The following is a 15,822-nucleotide window of genomic DNA, read 5'->3' on the forward strand; positions in this document are numbered from 1 at the left end:
CTTCGTGCCCAACCTCACAAACCCTCACCCTACAAACTATTCTCATGATAAAAAATCTGTCCTGGCCAAAAAGCATCATGCCATGTCTTATCCTTGAAAATTAAGAGACCTAAAAGAAACTACTCTCTCATAAATAGTCCACCTACCCGCATCTCCGTGGTACGACCACATAGCCTCCCATGACTCTTAATGATAATCTATACATGGTTTCTCTAAAGGAATGCAAGTCTTGGGAATGTTTTCTAGAAGTCTCATTGTTGTGCGAGCAATTGGTAACTACTAACACTAGTGGTTGCAATCTTGGGAAAGGGATTGGGCATGCTTAGTGTAAATACCCCGAGTAAACTAGAAAGGAAGAGCATGAAGATTTGGGAGGTGTGAAAGGTAATTCTATGTGGTTTTTTAGTGCAATAATGACAATCTAATCGCAAAATGGTCAAAAAGTTAGGATAGAAAATGATCGCATCTAGAGAGTTTATGATTGGATCAACGATTAATCTACAAACATATCAAAAGGAGAAAGGTTGAGGATAGTTAGGCATGACATTATCATGAATCAATCAAATTGTTTTATAAAATGGCACTCAAGTGCTTGTTTACAAAAGTAAGATAAACTATGGATTAAAGAATGGAGATGGAATAGAGGATGGATAGTTTTAGCATTCGCAAACCCCAATGAGGTTGGGATCTTTGAATGACTTCTAACCAAACTCAACACATGGTGTGGTTTGTATATTCCCCATTTTAGATAAAAATATACATTCAAAAGACATTGGTAGACTCCCATCAATCCCTAATTTAAAGGTTTTTATTGGTTAGTAATGTAGCAAGCTTATGGGTGAGAGTCATGGCATCAAAATGGATAGTAGGCACTCTATTCTATATGCTTATTGCAAGACAATGTTAGAAAACATGGATCTAGAGCTCTTCATAACCATCGAGGCGATGATGATAAAGGTAAGCTAAGGTGGATAGAAGTGAAGGGAACTCACCATCAGTCTGTGTGTGTGTGTGTGTGTGCGTGCACTAATTGAAGACGCACTTAGTTAATTAGGTTACAAGATTGAGACTTATACTTATAGAGAAACTTGAGATGTGATTGATTCATTGCTTGGAAAGAATCCCTTTTATATGAGGTGAGTACATGGGCTTGCATTGATTTATGGAATAACAGCTTTGATGATGTGACTTAATGCTAGGCATACTCACTCCCTATCTCTTCTAGTGCACAAGGTACCACAAATCTCAACACCCTCCCTTGGTGCTTTGATGGATAGGCTATTGCAAGCTGGTTGGATGTGAGGTGTTACAACATGTCATCGATCTAACGTAGCTACTTATGGTGGTAAGGTGTGATTACCTACACCCCCTAGGTGCTAACATGGCTACTTAAGGTGGTGAGGTGTGGTGGAAACAATAGAATTTAGGTCTACTCATTTGGTGATCTTTTTTACAATGGCTTGGGTAGTGCAATTTTGTTGATGTATCTCTTAGAAGAGGAAATTGTTGGAGATCTCCTCTTTGCTTGATGAAGACTCCACATAGTTGGCTTCTTGGTTCTTGAATCTACACTCTTCTTTATGTCCAAGCTTCTTCCAATGGTTGCACTTTGGATTGTGCTTGTCTGCATTCGCTTTGGTAGTGTCCCATCCTTCCACAATGGAAGATTTATTGGTGGTTTTGTTAAAGAGTGCTTGTTTCACAATTACACTTCCTTGCTTTAGCTCCTTTTCTTCTTTTCAAATGAACCTTCTCGCAAATTCTTTAGTATAGTCACCAATGCAATGTACTCTTTTGGCATGGTTTTTAAGAGAATGGCTAATACATCTTTATCTCCTATCTTGACATTTATGCCATCTAATTGTGTCATTATCCTTTTCATCTAGTTGTGTTATTATGCCATCTAGTTGTGTCATTATCATTTTCATGTTACTAACAAATTGTACTCGTGACTCACTAAAGTTCATTTCTAGCCCATAGAATTCTTTTTTGAGATGGATTTCTTGATTATTGGCTTTAGTCCCACACTTGATTTAGCTCATTCCATGCATCTTTAGCATTTTCTTTGGAGTCTATGTGATGGTGGATAAGGTGATGCCCTAAGTGTAACCCAATGAGTGAGAGTGCTTGCTCATCTTTTTCTACCCACTCATCATTAGGATTACCATGCTTTAATGAGTTTTCATAGCTTCTTGTTAATGAGAAGATACTTCATTTTTGTAACCCAAGTATGGAACTCTTCCCCAGTGAATCTTTTAACTTGACTCCTTGTACTTGATACCATTTGCGAAGGTCTTACCCAAGTTTACACTTAGGCAGTGTCTAGTCGCTTACAATGAGATGAAACATGCTCAAATGCTTTCCAACAACATCCTAAATGCCAAATTAAGAAATTTGATGCTTATACAAGACTAATGAAACCCAAAGGTTCTAATTTTCAACCTTATTTCACCTTATTTTTGCTAATAATCTCTTAATGATTATGATTAATAGCTTAAAATAATGATTAACAAAAATAAAATTTGAAAGCTTAAATTGAGCTCATCGAAGATGAAATCTAAGGGGATTTTACCATGGCCTTGAAGCACTTGATGAGTAACCTTGGATGAAGCCCAATAACCACTAGCTCAAAAATTGTCCAAATCGGCATAAATCTTCATATCTCCGTGTTTGGTTTTTTTGCTCTCCTGGCTCGCCCGTTGAACCAAATGTTTCAAGATTTTTTTTCTAGATAGCTCATAGCATGACTAAAACACTCCTAATAGGATTTGAGTTGATTGTGAGTAAGGACAAAAAATAGACCGAAAGACCAATCAAGACTATAACATTGATTTCGCGCAGATGATGACAAATTTGATCAAATCCTATGGTGGAGAGGAGCGCATAGATGAGGAAAAGCTAATCCCAAAATGGCTTGGCTAATGATGGAGAGAATGAGGAGAATGAAGCTTAGCAATTTTAGACCACTGGTGAATAAGATTAAATTAGTGAGCCTAATATCAAGACTAATACAAGTGTAGCTTAGAGGAGATTTATAAGATATAAACCTAAGCTAATGCAACTATGAGAGAGCTTCAATTAGCTTTGATACCATGTTAGAAAACATGGATCTAGAGCTCTCCATAGCCATGGAGGTGATGATAAAAAAGGTGAGCTAAAGTAGGTAGAAGTGAAGGTAACTCATCATGAGTGTGTGCACCCTAATTGAAGACGCACTCAAGTTAATTAGGTTACAAGATTAAAACTTGTACTTATAGAGAAACTTGAGATGTGATTGATTCATTACTTGGAAAGACCCTCTTTTATATGAGGTGAGTACAACATGGACTTGCTTTGCTTTATGGGATAATAGGTTTGATGATTTGGCTCAATGCTAAGTATACTAGTAGTGCACAAGGCTTCACAAATCTCCACAAATGAGTCCATTTTTCATCTCTTTGAAATTTTAGAAGTCTATTTATAAGTTTTCAATGTATATAAAGAACACGGTAGAGGGGAGGTAGAGCTAAATTCAAGTGACAATGTTTCTTGCTTGGAGAAGGATGGGACGAGAATAATCAAGCTAGGTGATTGTCAATTCTTGTGATTGTCAATTCTGTATCTTGCTAGGTCGTCTTGATGATAGTGAGGAAGGATTTGGTCTTTAAATAAGGGGGAAGGAAGGATTAGGGCTTCTCTCATTTAATCATGTTGTTGATTGAAAAGAAAATTCTTTTGTAAGATATCCTCATTAGCCTAAGAAGCATTAAGGTAGAGGAAGGTCATTTTTCTCTGGTCAACGTTACAATCACAACCCAAATCATGTGCCAAAGATATAATATATTAAGTGTTGATGTTGATGAGCAATGAAGTGGGTCCTGAGAAGACCTCGAAGCAAACAATACTCACTAAGTAGGATGCTAAAATTTTGTGAGTTGTCAAAATAGATGCACTAAGTCTAATAACCTCACACATATATACATATTCATATGCACACACACGCGCGTACCAATAAATTAGTGTGTGTGGGTATATATATATGAATATATATACATATATATGTATGTGTGTATTATAATAAAATATATATGAGTGATCTTAACACATTATCTTTAACTTATACTTGAAACCAACGATTTCCTTAAGAAAACCCCTATATAAACGTATTAGTGGCTACATTTGCTGTACAAGCTAGAAAGAAGAATGAAAGAAGACTAATATGAAATTGTCAAAACTTTTGCTGCACAACTATTGCACGAATTAAAAGGCTTTGTAATCTTAGCCCCTCTATGTACTGGTATCGATAAGGAATCTGATGTGTTCTCCATTAGTAATAGAACCAATTGCCCCTATAACCATCCCCGCAATGAGACCTACCATGAGGATATATTCAATTGCTTCAACAACTCTTTCTAATTTAGGGTACAGACAAGGCTGCTAACATTGTGTCGTTTGTTTGTAAAAAAACTCACACATTATCCCTTCAAAGGATTAGTGGAGAGGACTACAATCCCCACATGAGGACCACCAGGTTTTGAGACACTCTCATCTGTAATCTCAACTCAATCCTCAGGAGCTCAAAATTCTCACCCCTCCTAATCCCATATAATATAAAAGTTTTGTTATCTTATGGCTATCTCATAAGACTTTAGGTAAATAAGGATAACAAGTACACATATATGGGTTCTTACACCACTCTGAACCCTCATAAGCTTTTTCCATACTCGTGTAAAACTCCTATAAGAGCATTGTTTAAGGGTGCAATCGTTTTGGATTGCCAACACAATTTATGCTAGTTCTATAAATCCCTCGCAATATCTACTTTTTTCTTGGATGATATTTAAAGCTGCTACAAATGCATCCCCCACTAGGGAGAAGATGGATCAAAGCACATCATGGAAAAGCTTATTTGTGATGCTTTTTCCATCATAGAATATAGTTTTACTTTTCTCAATAATTTTCCACAACCTAAATAATAGGAGCTTTATACCACACACCACACACACAATATTCTCATGGACCAACATTACTTCATAGGGATAATGCACCCAAAGGATCTAGCTGTGCATTGGACAAACGGGTTTTCTATTTATGAGAGCCCTCAATCAACTAGTATACAAAACTGGACACAACTCGAGTTCTGTGTTTTGGGTAAGAGCTATGCAGTTGGCACTAAAGAAACTCCAGATGTATGGCACAATTATTCCTTTCAAAGCACCCCAAACATTGCAAACTTATTTAAGCAGAAAACAACCATAACCTCTATGCATATCTCCCTGTATTGAGTTGACCCCTTCCATACTTGGATGGCATTGTTCATATTACTGAGGGCCTGATGGGTGGTCACGAGGCACTCCAGGAATTCGATCCCAAAGTGGCTTGTAAGAAGTTGAGATTTGGCACACCATACTGCCAATGGGACCACTGCTATGACGCAGAGACTCTCTGGGTGCACCCTGATTGTATTACAACGTAATAATTGTATGCAATGCCCTCTCTGGAATTTTCCTCTAACCAAACTACAAAGTGTACAAGTGAATACAGCCGTCATCTGATGCAGTTGCCAAATTAGAAGTTGATCTGCTGTGATTGCTAGAAATAGAAATACTATTGAGGGGCTCCATATGATCTTGAAGAGATGCACCCCCTGAAAGGGATGCATCTTCCTGTGTGTTTCCAGCACTGTCCAAATTAGCGAGGCAGATGTAAAGACCACCATTTGCACTGTAAAACAATGAATTTTATATCAGCTTGCGAGAGACTTGTGAGAGCAACACCGAAAGAACAAAGTTAATAGTTCTGTTCATAAAAAAAACACAACTCGAGCATGAATATGAGAACAAAACATCTCAGCAGTCACGTGCTAATGAGCCTGACACACCATGCTTACCACATAAACCATTTGTAAGCTTCCAAGCTTCGGACCCCTGGAACTGTCAAACAGTTGCCCCAAGGTGTTTCGAAACAAGCAAGCAAACCCCCATTTGAAAACCTATTCAAAAGAGGTTTCTTCAAAGGTTTGTAAGAGAAATTCTGTTGTAAGTTTTTCGCTTGTCCGTGTGCAAGCCATTCATGCCATTTGTAGGTCACACGTGTTGGGAGTCTAGCGCACCATTGGTTCACATACTTGCAAACACTAATCAGCTTTGCAACAATGTCCAGTCTTTCATCATACAATGCTCTCTCCCTCTCTCTCTCTCTCTCTCTCTCTGACCTGGATGCCCCTACTCGATTGCCCAGGCAGCACCCCACCTCCCAGATGTCTCCTTAGACAGAGCGATCCAGGTGCAGCGAGCTGGACTCCCGAGACCCACTGGTCCAAGGCAGACACTCCACTCCACAGCTTCAGATCTGAGAGATCCTCCAGAAACACGAGTGGCCCTCCACAGAGTGGACGTGGAGATCCTCCATGTAGGCATTGATGCTGAGGACGCACATTGATCCCACCCCATTGTATCCATGGATGTTTTTATTGGCATCCAGGATCACACATATGCAGCTATGGAGGATGAAAGATATCCATGATAGGTGTGGAGTATAGTGCAAGAAGTCCTGTGGTGATGGGAGATGATGGCACTGATCCTCCTGTAGTGACGCGAGTGTGGGCGGGGACACAAGGTCAAGGGCGCCGGGCTCTGCATACCTCAATGGCTCTATCTAGTGTCACTCCTCTCAGCTGAGCTCCTGCATCACCTGAAGGTCGAGTGTAGTGGGTGAATCTGCCCTCGTCACTCTCGTCTCGAAGAAGTCGGTGAGAGATCTCTATACTCGTAAAATCCCCTCCTTTTTTTTCTCCATTCGTGTGGGGAAAAGCCCACCCTATCTTTCTACCTTTGATTTTAATTTTTAATTTTAATATATTTTTTTAAATGGTGGTGACTAGTGTTGCCAACCACCCCCACGCTAATCACTCTCAGTCATGTGCGCTGGATTGCCTCGATCTCGCTCCTCTTATCATTTTCTTCTCTATAAGCTGATGCATTGACTTTTTGTACTTTTTCTTCTCCTCCGCCGGCCAGCCACGATGGCCTTTGTCTTCCACCAGCCAGGTCTTCTTCCTCTGCGTCGGTGCTGACCCCTTCTTTCTCTCGTACTCATCTGCAGCACTCCAGATCTCCCTCCTGCTCCTATAAACACCCCCCCCCCACGGCTGGGATAGAAAACTCCCTTTGCCTCACTCCCACGTAACCCCTCACGGCATCCATCATCTCCTCGCTTGCCACCCCCTCACCTCCTCGCTAACTCAGCCCCTCTCTCTATGGTCTCTCTCAACCACCCCCTCACCACTCTCTCTCACTCACCCTCCCATCCTCGCCAACCTCTCCCTCGCCAGCCTTCTCCCGGCTTCTTTCCTCTCTCGCTCTCTACGTCTCCCGGCTCTCTATGGTCTCTCTCAACCACCCCCTCACCACTCTCTCTCACTCACCCTCCCATCCTCGCCAACCTCTCCCTCGCCAGCCTTCTCCCGGCTTCCTTCCTCTCTCGCTCTCTACGTCTCCCGGCTTTCTCTCAGTCCCCCACAGCAGTAGCCTCTCTCTCTCTCTCCTCACCCTTCTGTCAACCCCTCGCAGCAGTAGTCTCTCCCATCCCCATCCCACCACCCCCCCCCACCCCCCCCCCACCCCCCCCCGATGCGCTCTCCCTATGCATGGCGCAGAGCTGCTAGACCAACGGTGGGTCCCCCACGATTGTTGCCGATGCCAACACGTGCGTGAACTATGTGAGGAGCCTAGGGAGCATCCAGTGTTGCCAGACGAGCGGATCCAGATGCACAAACATCTGCACTGCCAGGATGGTTGCTGTGGTTGACATCTTTGGTGGACAAGGAGAATGCACCACTTGCAGGAATACCAAACCCCTTTGTTGGATTCAAATAAGGTTGACAAAAGTGCTACTTCCCTTGCAAGGTTGATCAATTCACGAGTGATAGAGATCTTTAATGGGGCTTGAATGGGGCAGACAGGGTATGAGATGATGATATGAATGATACGAGCAAATATGAAAATGAGGCTAGAGTTGCACCTTGAACACTTGACTATGATCAAGCTCAGAGAGAATGATCGTAACCATCCTCCGAGATTGTAAGTTTTAGTCAATCTACTCGCCATGTAAGTGCCTAACCCTAAATAGTAAATTTGCAAATGTGGTTGAAAAGATTGTCTGATGCATCTAGTCATATATTAGAGTGGTAAATTTAGAATTTATTATGTATGTAATTTTTGGTTGTATGGATTGCTATAAAGGACAATGGAAATAAAAGACAACGATGAGTATGGAGTTTGTTTTTAAATTGTTTTCGTAACTATGAGACGTGTTCTCTTGGGGAAACCATTCCGATGTGATGTTTAGTGATCGGTTTGGGACAACTGGGTACTCCCCACCTGGGGCAACCGACTCTAGAAATACTTGGAATAGAGATCGGGGCAACCGCCTTCGTTGGGTAATCCACCATAGCGCGGGGCGAGGGTTCTTTCTAGTAGTTAAAAGCCTAAGCTAGAAAGGTCTTCCATAGCAAGAAGAGGATGAAGAAGACACTACTCATTCTACTATGCGAGTGATTTTTTGCCACGAGACGGTTATAAGCTCTAGATTGTTTTGTGACTCGGTGTGCCAAGGGATTGGAGATGGATGAAACTCGAGACGCGTCGAGGGTTTGAAATTACAATTGTTCTTATGATGAATCTCTTTCTGTGTGTAGGCTGACTTGATTGGAAAAGAATGTATTCATTCAGGAATAAAGGAACCTGGTGCACAAGGATAAATAAATGAATCATGTTGTAACTTGCATCAGTGAAACAACGTGTCTAGTAATTTAGATGAACCTCATAGATTAATGATTCTAGTCACTGGGAAGTGGGTGGTTAGGTGGACCTCATGAGTCGGGTGTTTCCTTACAAGAGACTAGAAACCGAAAAGAGATCCTTGATATATTCGGTACGACCTCCAACCTTGTAGAGATTTCTTATAAATCGGATCGTCCAAGAGAGGCACCGATGAGATAGCTCTCACAATGGGTTGGGATTGATCTTACGGAGTGAGATACCTCCCTATCCCTAGTGACGGGATGGGTGGTATCTTACAGTACCGGTCCTCTAATGGGTACTGTTGGTATAGGCTGCAAAAGAGACTCCATGTGCCTGCGAAGCTCCAAGAGAAAAAGTCCAGGCATCTCTGGTCTGGGAAATCCATGATCCTAGAAAGTGGTCCAAATCCATCTCGGAAGAGGTAGTGGAACCTCTCCCTAATCTCATAGTATATTGGACATCTGCATATATAGTGGGCCTCAGCCTCAACCTCAGCCTCAGCCTCAGCCTCAGCCTCAGCCTCAGCCTCAGCCTGTGTGTGACAAAGCTGACATATCTTGTCCTCTCGTGGAGCTTCCCTCGGCCCATATCTCGTTGTTTGCACTCTCAATTGATGGGATGAGGTGCAGATTTGTCCAACTGCACATCAGATCCCAAATGATAGATGTGTGTCCATGTAGTGCGGGCGTGTGATGAAGCCGTCCTCTGTCAGGCGAAGAAAATGGTCTCTGTAAAAGGCCATGTTTGTACCAAGGGACTGGATGGGTGGGTGCCAAGAGAGAAAGAGAGAGATAGGGAGCACAAGGGATACTTCCACCATGTACATTGCTTTTATAGGCATCAAGCCTCAACTTTGACCTAGACCTTAATAAGGGCTGTTCACACTCTAAGGGGATGTTCACACCAATGGACACACTACTAGACTCCGAAATACCCAACAGTTTTTCCTTCAGTTCTACTTGGTTTTCTTCTTTATGTTTTTTCAATCATCCAGTCACTCCATGGATACATAGTAACATTTTTGGTCTCATAGACCCTTTGGTTTTTAGTAGACCTTAATGTGACTTTTTCTCTCCTAATAGTACAAGATGAGAGTCCCTTTCCATTGGCTATTCAGAAAGGTTTGGTCCTTCTTGAGCCAAGTCTTGGAGTATGTGAACCAGAGATGTCTGGCACATTCCTTGCATGAGATACCGTAAACAATGCCATAAAGCAGCAGTGCCATGGGAGGTTGACACTGATGCCACCTATTTGGCTCTTGATGAGCATTGAGGAAACTACCCACAGAGTACCTGGGTCCTGTTATTTAAGTAGCTAGTTTATATATTTCCCTTTCATGTTTTGTAGGCGTATAGTCACAGATCACATGTACTGCTTTTGGTCTCATAAACCCTTTGGGGTCTTTCGTATATGTAAATGATGAGATGATGTGTGTGTGTGTGTGTAGGCAAGTATGTATTTTCTGATCAGCCATTTTTATGGTTAAGAATACTAAAATATAAATTCAGCCGCAATGCCAATATAAGCTTGAAGTCACATACCACCCTGCCAGAACAGTCTCATTTGTTGCCTCAATGCATTTCAAAGCTGTTTTGCAGTCATAAGTGGCTACACAGGATCCGCTTTTCCTCACCTGAAATATCAAGAGTTAAGAAATTTCCATTGACGTTACAATATTCTCTCTCTCTCTCTCTCTCTCTCTCTCTCTCTCTCTCTCCCCCCCATCCAGTTTACAGATGGATCAGCTCCAAACATCTTTTCGGTCTCATAGACTCTTCGGGTCTTTCATAGATGTAAATAACACCTCTCCGAGATTGGTAAGAAGTGTGAGTTCTACATAGATATCCCACAGGAGGAGAGGATATGTGGAGTATGCACCACGGGAGCGGTGGAGGATGAGGCCCATTATTTGTTTAGCTCTCCGGATTACTACGGGAGATTCCACTGCCTTTTCCAAGAGGGATTCAAGACACTCGCATGGGTGATATAGTATGAGGATCAGAGATGCCTGGGCATGTACTTGATGGAATGTTTGATGACACAGCGATGTAGTGCTGAGGCAACACGCTGAGAGACAGGCCCAACCCCGATAGGACACCTCTCAAAGAGCCATCACAGATTTCTTTGTGGTACATGCATCCACATCCGAGTCCACCACCCATACCAGTGCCTCTTCTTTGACATCAGAGCCCACCACCCATACCCGCGCTCCAGCTCCGCGCGGTTCTCCGCCGACATGACTTGCTCACATCACAGAGTCCACCACCCATACTAGTGCCTCTGCTCTGACATCACAACCCACCACCCATACCCGCGCTCCAGCTCCGTGCGGTTCTCTGCCGACATGACTTGCTCACATCACAGAGGCCTGACCCTCTTTTTGCCCTGAGATTGGTATTGGCTGAGGAGGGATCATAGAATTATCATCTGCTATCTAGAAGTATACACACATTGGTGTTTTTTTCATTTTCTTTTCGATTCTTCAATGGCTCCATAAATCCATGATGGTACCATTGTATTACTTATGGTCTTATAAACCCTTGGGGTCTTCCATAGACGTTGTATAACTCTCTCTCTCTCTCCCATCTCTCTCTTCCACACTCTATTTTTTGTAAAACCACACTTTCTATTTCTTTACTGTATAAACAGAAGAGCCTTCAAGATGAGGGCACTTCTTATCCAATGTACAACTAAAAGTAGTTGAAAAACAAGTCCATAGGCAACTGGTCTAGCTGCTGTAGCTAAACACACTCATATAAAGATTGATGCAATGATTGACAGAAGTAGTGATACTCGTCAATCTGAGGTGCTGGCTTTGTCTGTCAAGTTCCTTGCCAATCTGCCAAAGATCTGAAAGTTTCTCGAAAAACATATGCCCTGAAATTTGGTAGTTAAACACACTGATATGTGATGTAAGAACTCCTTGTTATCTATGCATTCCATAACATGTATGGAATAGTCTCATTCAAGGATGAGCATCATACACATTTTGCAGTAGCAATTTTTCTTTTTGCCAAATATGTGCCAATAGGGAGTGCTCTTATAATACATCTCCATAGAAATAGCCTCTGTTGAGGGGGAGTTTACTATTCCATATTGCTTGCAAGTTTTTCTTCCACCATTTTTCTGTTTTGTTCAATTGCCATACCCCATTTGCATGCTCTTAAAATCATGGGCAAAGGATTATCTATGCATTCCATAACATGTACGGAATAGTCTCATTCAAGGACGAGTATCATACACATTTTGCAGTAGCAATTTTTCTTTTTGCCAAATATGTGCCAATAGGGAGTGCTCGTGTAATACATCTCCATAGAAATAGCCACTGTTGAGGGGGAGTTTACTATTCCATATTGCTTGCAAGTTTTTCTTCCACCATTTTTCTGTTTTGTTCAATTGCCAAATTTCATTTGCATGCTCTGAAAACCATGGGCAAGGGATGATCAATCTGTAAATCTTTGATGCTGTAATTTAAGAAGAACTAATTGTAGTAGAAGCATGAAGCCGTGCTCTATGTAATGTCCAGTCTTGCAATCTATTCTCTTAAGGTCATGCAATACATCTTGAAAGGGTTACATTTGATTGTTTATTTGTTATACCCAATCCCCATCTTATTAGTGCCTATGGAAATGTCAAGTCCTTTCCATCACAAGATATCACATTCTGTACAATGTTTATACCTTTAGTAGATAGAAAATAAGCTATTGGAGGAGTAGTAGTCGCCAATGGAGCAATAAAGACTTTAATCCAATGTATGTTTTCTTGCCTTAGAGAATCACGTAATTGTGGAGGTCTCCCATATCAATGTAAGTATTGCAACACTTCTTTCCAATCAACAATCAATTTGCTAGTATATGGGAAACTAGGAATCTTGCCTTGCACATGCCCAAAAACTATATTGCAACACTTCTTTCCAATCAACAATCAATTAGCTCATTAGGCTTATACATCAATGTGGGATAAATCCCTTTGCTCATGTGGTTGCATGCTATGCTTTGCACTTTCTTGGCTACTCAGCTCGCTCCCTACCTCTTCCGTGTGCTCTTTGGCACCACATTTCTCAACACCCCCCCTTGGTGCCAAATCTTTAGGCTACTTGTTATATGTACATTATGTGTGCTATGTTACATACACATTATGTGTGCATATACTAGGAGGCTAACCCACATTAGGCTTGTGAGCATGGGAGCATGGGAACAAGCTCTAATGGAGCATGGGTTAGGACTAACCTTAAGGGTTAAGGTTAGGGTCACGCATCCAAGGGTCACACATGGACAGTCACTTGAGGGCCCTCCTATATAATAGGGGCATGGGGCACACTCAAGGGGGCTCGGGGGCTTGAAGACTTATGCTATGGTCTCTTGTGTAGAAGTCCATATCTACTCATCTACCATTTCACACTATAGCTACATGCTATTGGATTGGAGTTATACCTCTTGATGGTATGGGACATCAAGGTAAAGGTATGATGTATTTCATTTATAATTCATGTGTGCATCCCTTGGGCTCGGGGGTGGTTGGGTGGTTGAGTTTATGCCTGATTTATGCATAACAATTATCTAGAGAGATCTTAGGGTTTTAACAGTGGTATCAAAGCAATCTCTATTTAATTGTTGTTGATTTTTTTTTAGTAAATTTTAATATTTACTAATAAAAATGTTATTTTGGTTGATTTGTGTTGCCATAAATGGAACAAGCTAGGTTATCAAGTTTATCATAGGATGCATGTGAACCCATGAAAGCAATGAAACATATAAGTATGGCTTCGAACTGCATCTCTCATGGTATCTTGTCAAGATTCAGGTGGCTACCAAGAGAAAGGCAACCAAGAAGATCTTCAATAAATTCCACCAAGCATGAAGCGCGTACAAAGCCTCTTGGCCTCAATGAAACACAGCAGACCACCTTAGAGGCACAGGAACCAACCCCAAGGGAAACAAACAAAACCGAAGTACAGAAGAAAGTACAATAACCGGTATATCCTACAAGTATGACCTCTGATTTGGCATAGTACAGGTGCTGTTCTGCAGGTACGGGTACGCACAGAGGTATGGCAGCAACTATAGTACATGTGACACCATTGTATGGCTGGTTGTTGATGCGACTGTACGACTGGCTGTCCATGAAGCTTTAGTGTTGGATGCTGCTGTTTCTGTACAGCCTGTGCACAACAGTACAATCAGCATGTATGGCAGGTACGGGTGGTGTACAGCAGTAGTACGGACAGCATGTACACACATGCATCAGCAGAAGTATGGACAGGTTGCTATAGGTACAGTCCAGCAGGTGCCACGTCAGCTTTCTGTACTGCAGGGTATGGCCAGCAGTAGCCAGGGTGTTAGCCCACCGCAGCCTCACTGCTGTCGGCACTTGGTTGGCCTTCAGAGGTCGGCCGTCAGAGACCTGGTCTTCAGCACTTGTCAGAGATAGGAGAACATCAGCAGCATTTCTGCAAGGCATATATGGCGGGCCCATTGGAGCAAGGTCATCGAGGGAACTCCATCCAGTCCATATGGACTGACATCATTCACAGCCTCCGTGGCCAATGGGGGAAGCTTCAGGGAGGTTTGGCTCGCATGCATAGATGGCGAGAGCCTTTTCTGTGCACATGGCACTCGGGCCCCTTTCGCTCTGGTCAGGATGACAAGATCACTTGGCATTACAGGCCCCCTGTATGGCTCTCCCCCTGCCCTTTCTCTTGTACGAGGTAGTTGCACTATGAGAGCGGCCAGCCATGGATGGAACCACCCTCCCCAGTTCCTACTCTGCCTATTTGGGAGTTCTGAGCATGTACATTTAGCCTATGGCTGTTTGATTTTTAACTAATAGAGGGATCTCTCATTAAAGAAAAATGCATAACTTAGGATAGACATGACATTTGGCACCTCTTTCACATTTACTTATCTACTTTATTGTGACATAAAAAGGAAAGACCCATTCCCAGATTTCATCTTTCTTTGAGAGGGATATCTAGCAGCCTGCTGCCTACTCTCACCCATACTCATGTGTGGCATTCTCTTGATATTACATGACATATATACCTTTGACCATCTCTAGACTCTAACTCTACCTCATCTTTTCCCTTTCCTCTTCCACGATTTACAAATTTTGATTTATCTAGTCACTTCATCCACACTCCTATGTGAAAGAATTTCCTAAATCAAATAACGTTCAAGCAATGTATAGAAGGCTTACATTGAGCAAATGGAAAATTCAAGAAATGTATAGAAGGCTTACATCGAGCAAATGCACATTGCCTTCTCCAGAGGCCACCACGAGTTTGGGACCGTTTGTAATGAGTCGGATGCCAACAGCAGGTCCTTGTAGTATACCACGTTGTTGCCATATCCCAGTGCTAGGATTCCGTATGTCCCAAGCAATAACACTACCTGTAAAACACAAATTCAGAGGAGACAAACTGAAAAATAAGCTGGTTTCCCACACAACAAGCATATTGCAGCCAAAAAAAGAAGAATTCATACCTTGACACAAGCTGCTGTTGACAAATCTAGTGTGATCATCTAAATACATTGCATTGCACAAACACATCACTAGCTAGCGGTGCCATGAGTTTTCTCAAGGGAGATGTTCAATCCAAGTCCAAAAGCCTTCCGTGTAAATTGCCCAAAGAATATGGGAATGGTGGGGTAAACTTAAGAGCATGCAACTAACCAGACCAAGTTTTGCATGCCTAGCACTTGAAAGGGACCCTAGTATCTATTGGGAAAAATCAAGTGACACCCATCTGGGGGGAGCCATTCAAATGTCCATGGTGTGACACACCTACGAGACTCGAGTATGCAAGGCAGAGCCAAACATCAAATAGCAGCCCACAGGCAGGGTCGGACAGTGCAAGTGAGACATGGCACTGATGAAGTGGCACTGATCATGTGGCATTGATGACAGAGCATCTACTTTCCTTAGTGTTGGACTTCACAGAGCATTTCTTTGTAGGCAAAGTGCTAGCCAAGAGCGTATAGTAGGTCATAAGACTAAGATTTGACGTCTTCATTCTCAGCCACATCTTGTACTTGAATTT

The 15,822-nt window shown here is 42.2% G+C and overlaps 1 protein-coding gene across 2 annotated transcripts in view; it reads right to left on the reverse strand.

Moving 5' to 3' along the window:
- Window positions 1-4,784: 4,784 nt before the first annotated feature.
- The window catches only part of LOC147636741 (uncharacterized), a 190,595-nt gene continuing 179,557 nt past the window's right edge, over window positions 4,785-15,822 (reverse strand). For both annotated transcript variants that reach the window (XM_086800244.1, XM_086800245.1), the window contains exons 20-22: window positions 15,021-15,172; window positions 10,325-10,416; window positions 4,785-5,703 (exon numbers count right to left, since the gene is read on the reverse strand). In XM_086800244.1, coding sequence (XP_086656370.1) covers window positions 5,499-5,703; window positions 10,325-10,416; window positions 15,021-15,172 — 449 coding nt within the window. In that variant the 3' untranslated portion in view covers window positions 4,785-5,498. The remainder of the gene's footprint in view (window positions 5,704-10,324; window positions 10,417-15,020; window positions 15,173-15,822) is intronic.

This window comes from Cibotium barometz, chromosome 7 (genome assembly GCF_041138505.1).
Source record: "Cibotium barometz isolate CiBa-2024 chromosome 7, ASM4113850v1, whole genome shotgun sequence".
NCBI classification, from domain to species: domain Eukaryota; kingdom Viridiplantae; phylum Streptophyta; class Polypodiopsida; order Cyatheales; family Cibotiaceae; genus Cibotium; species Cibotium barometz.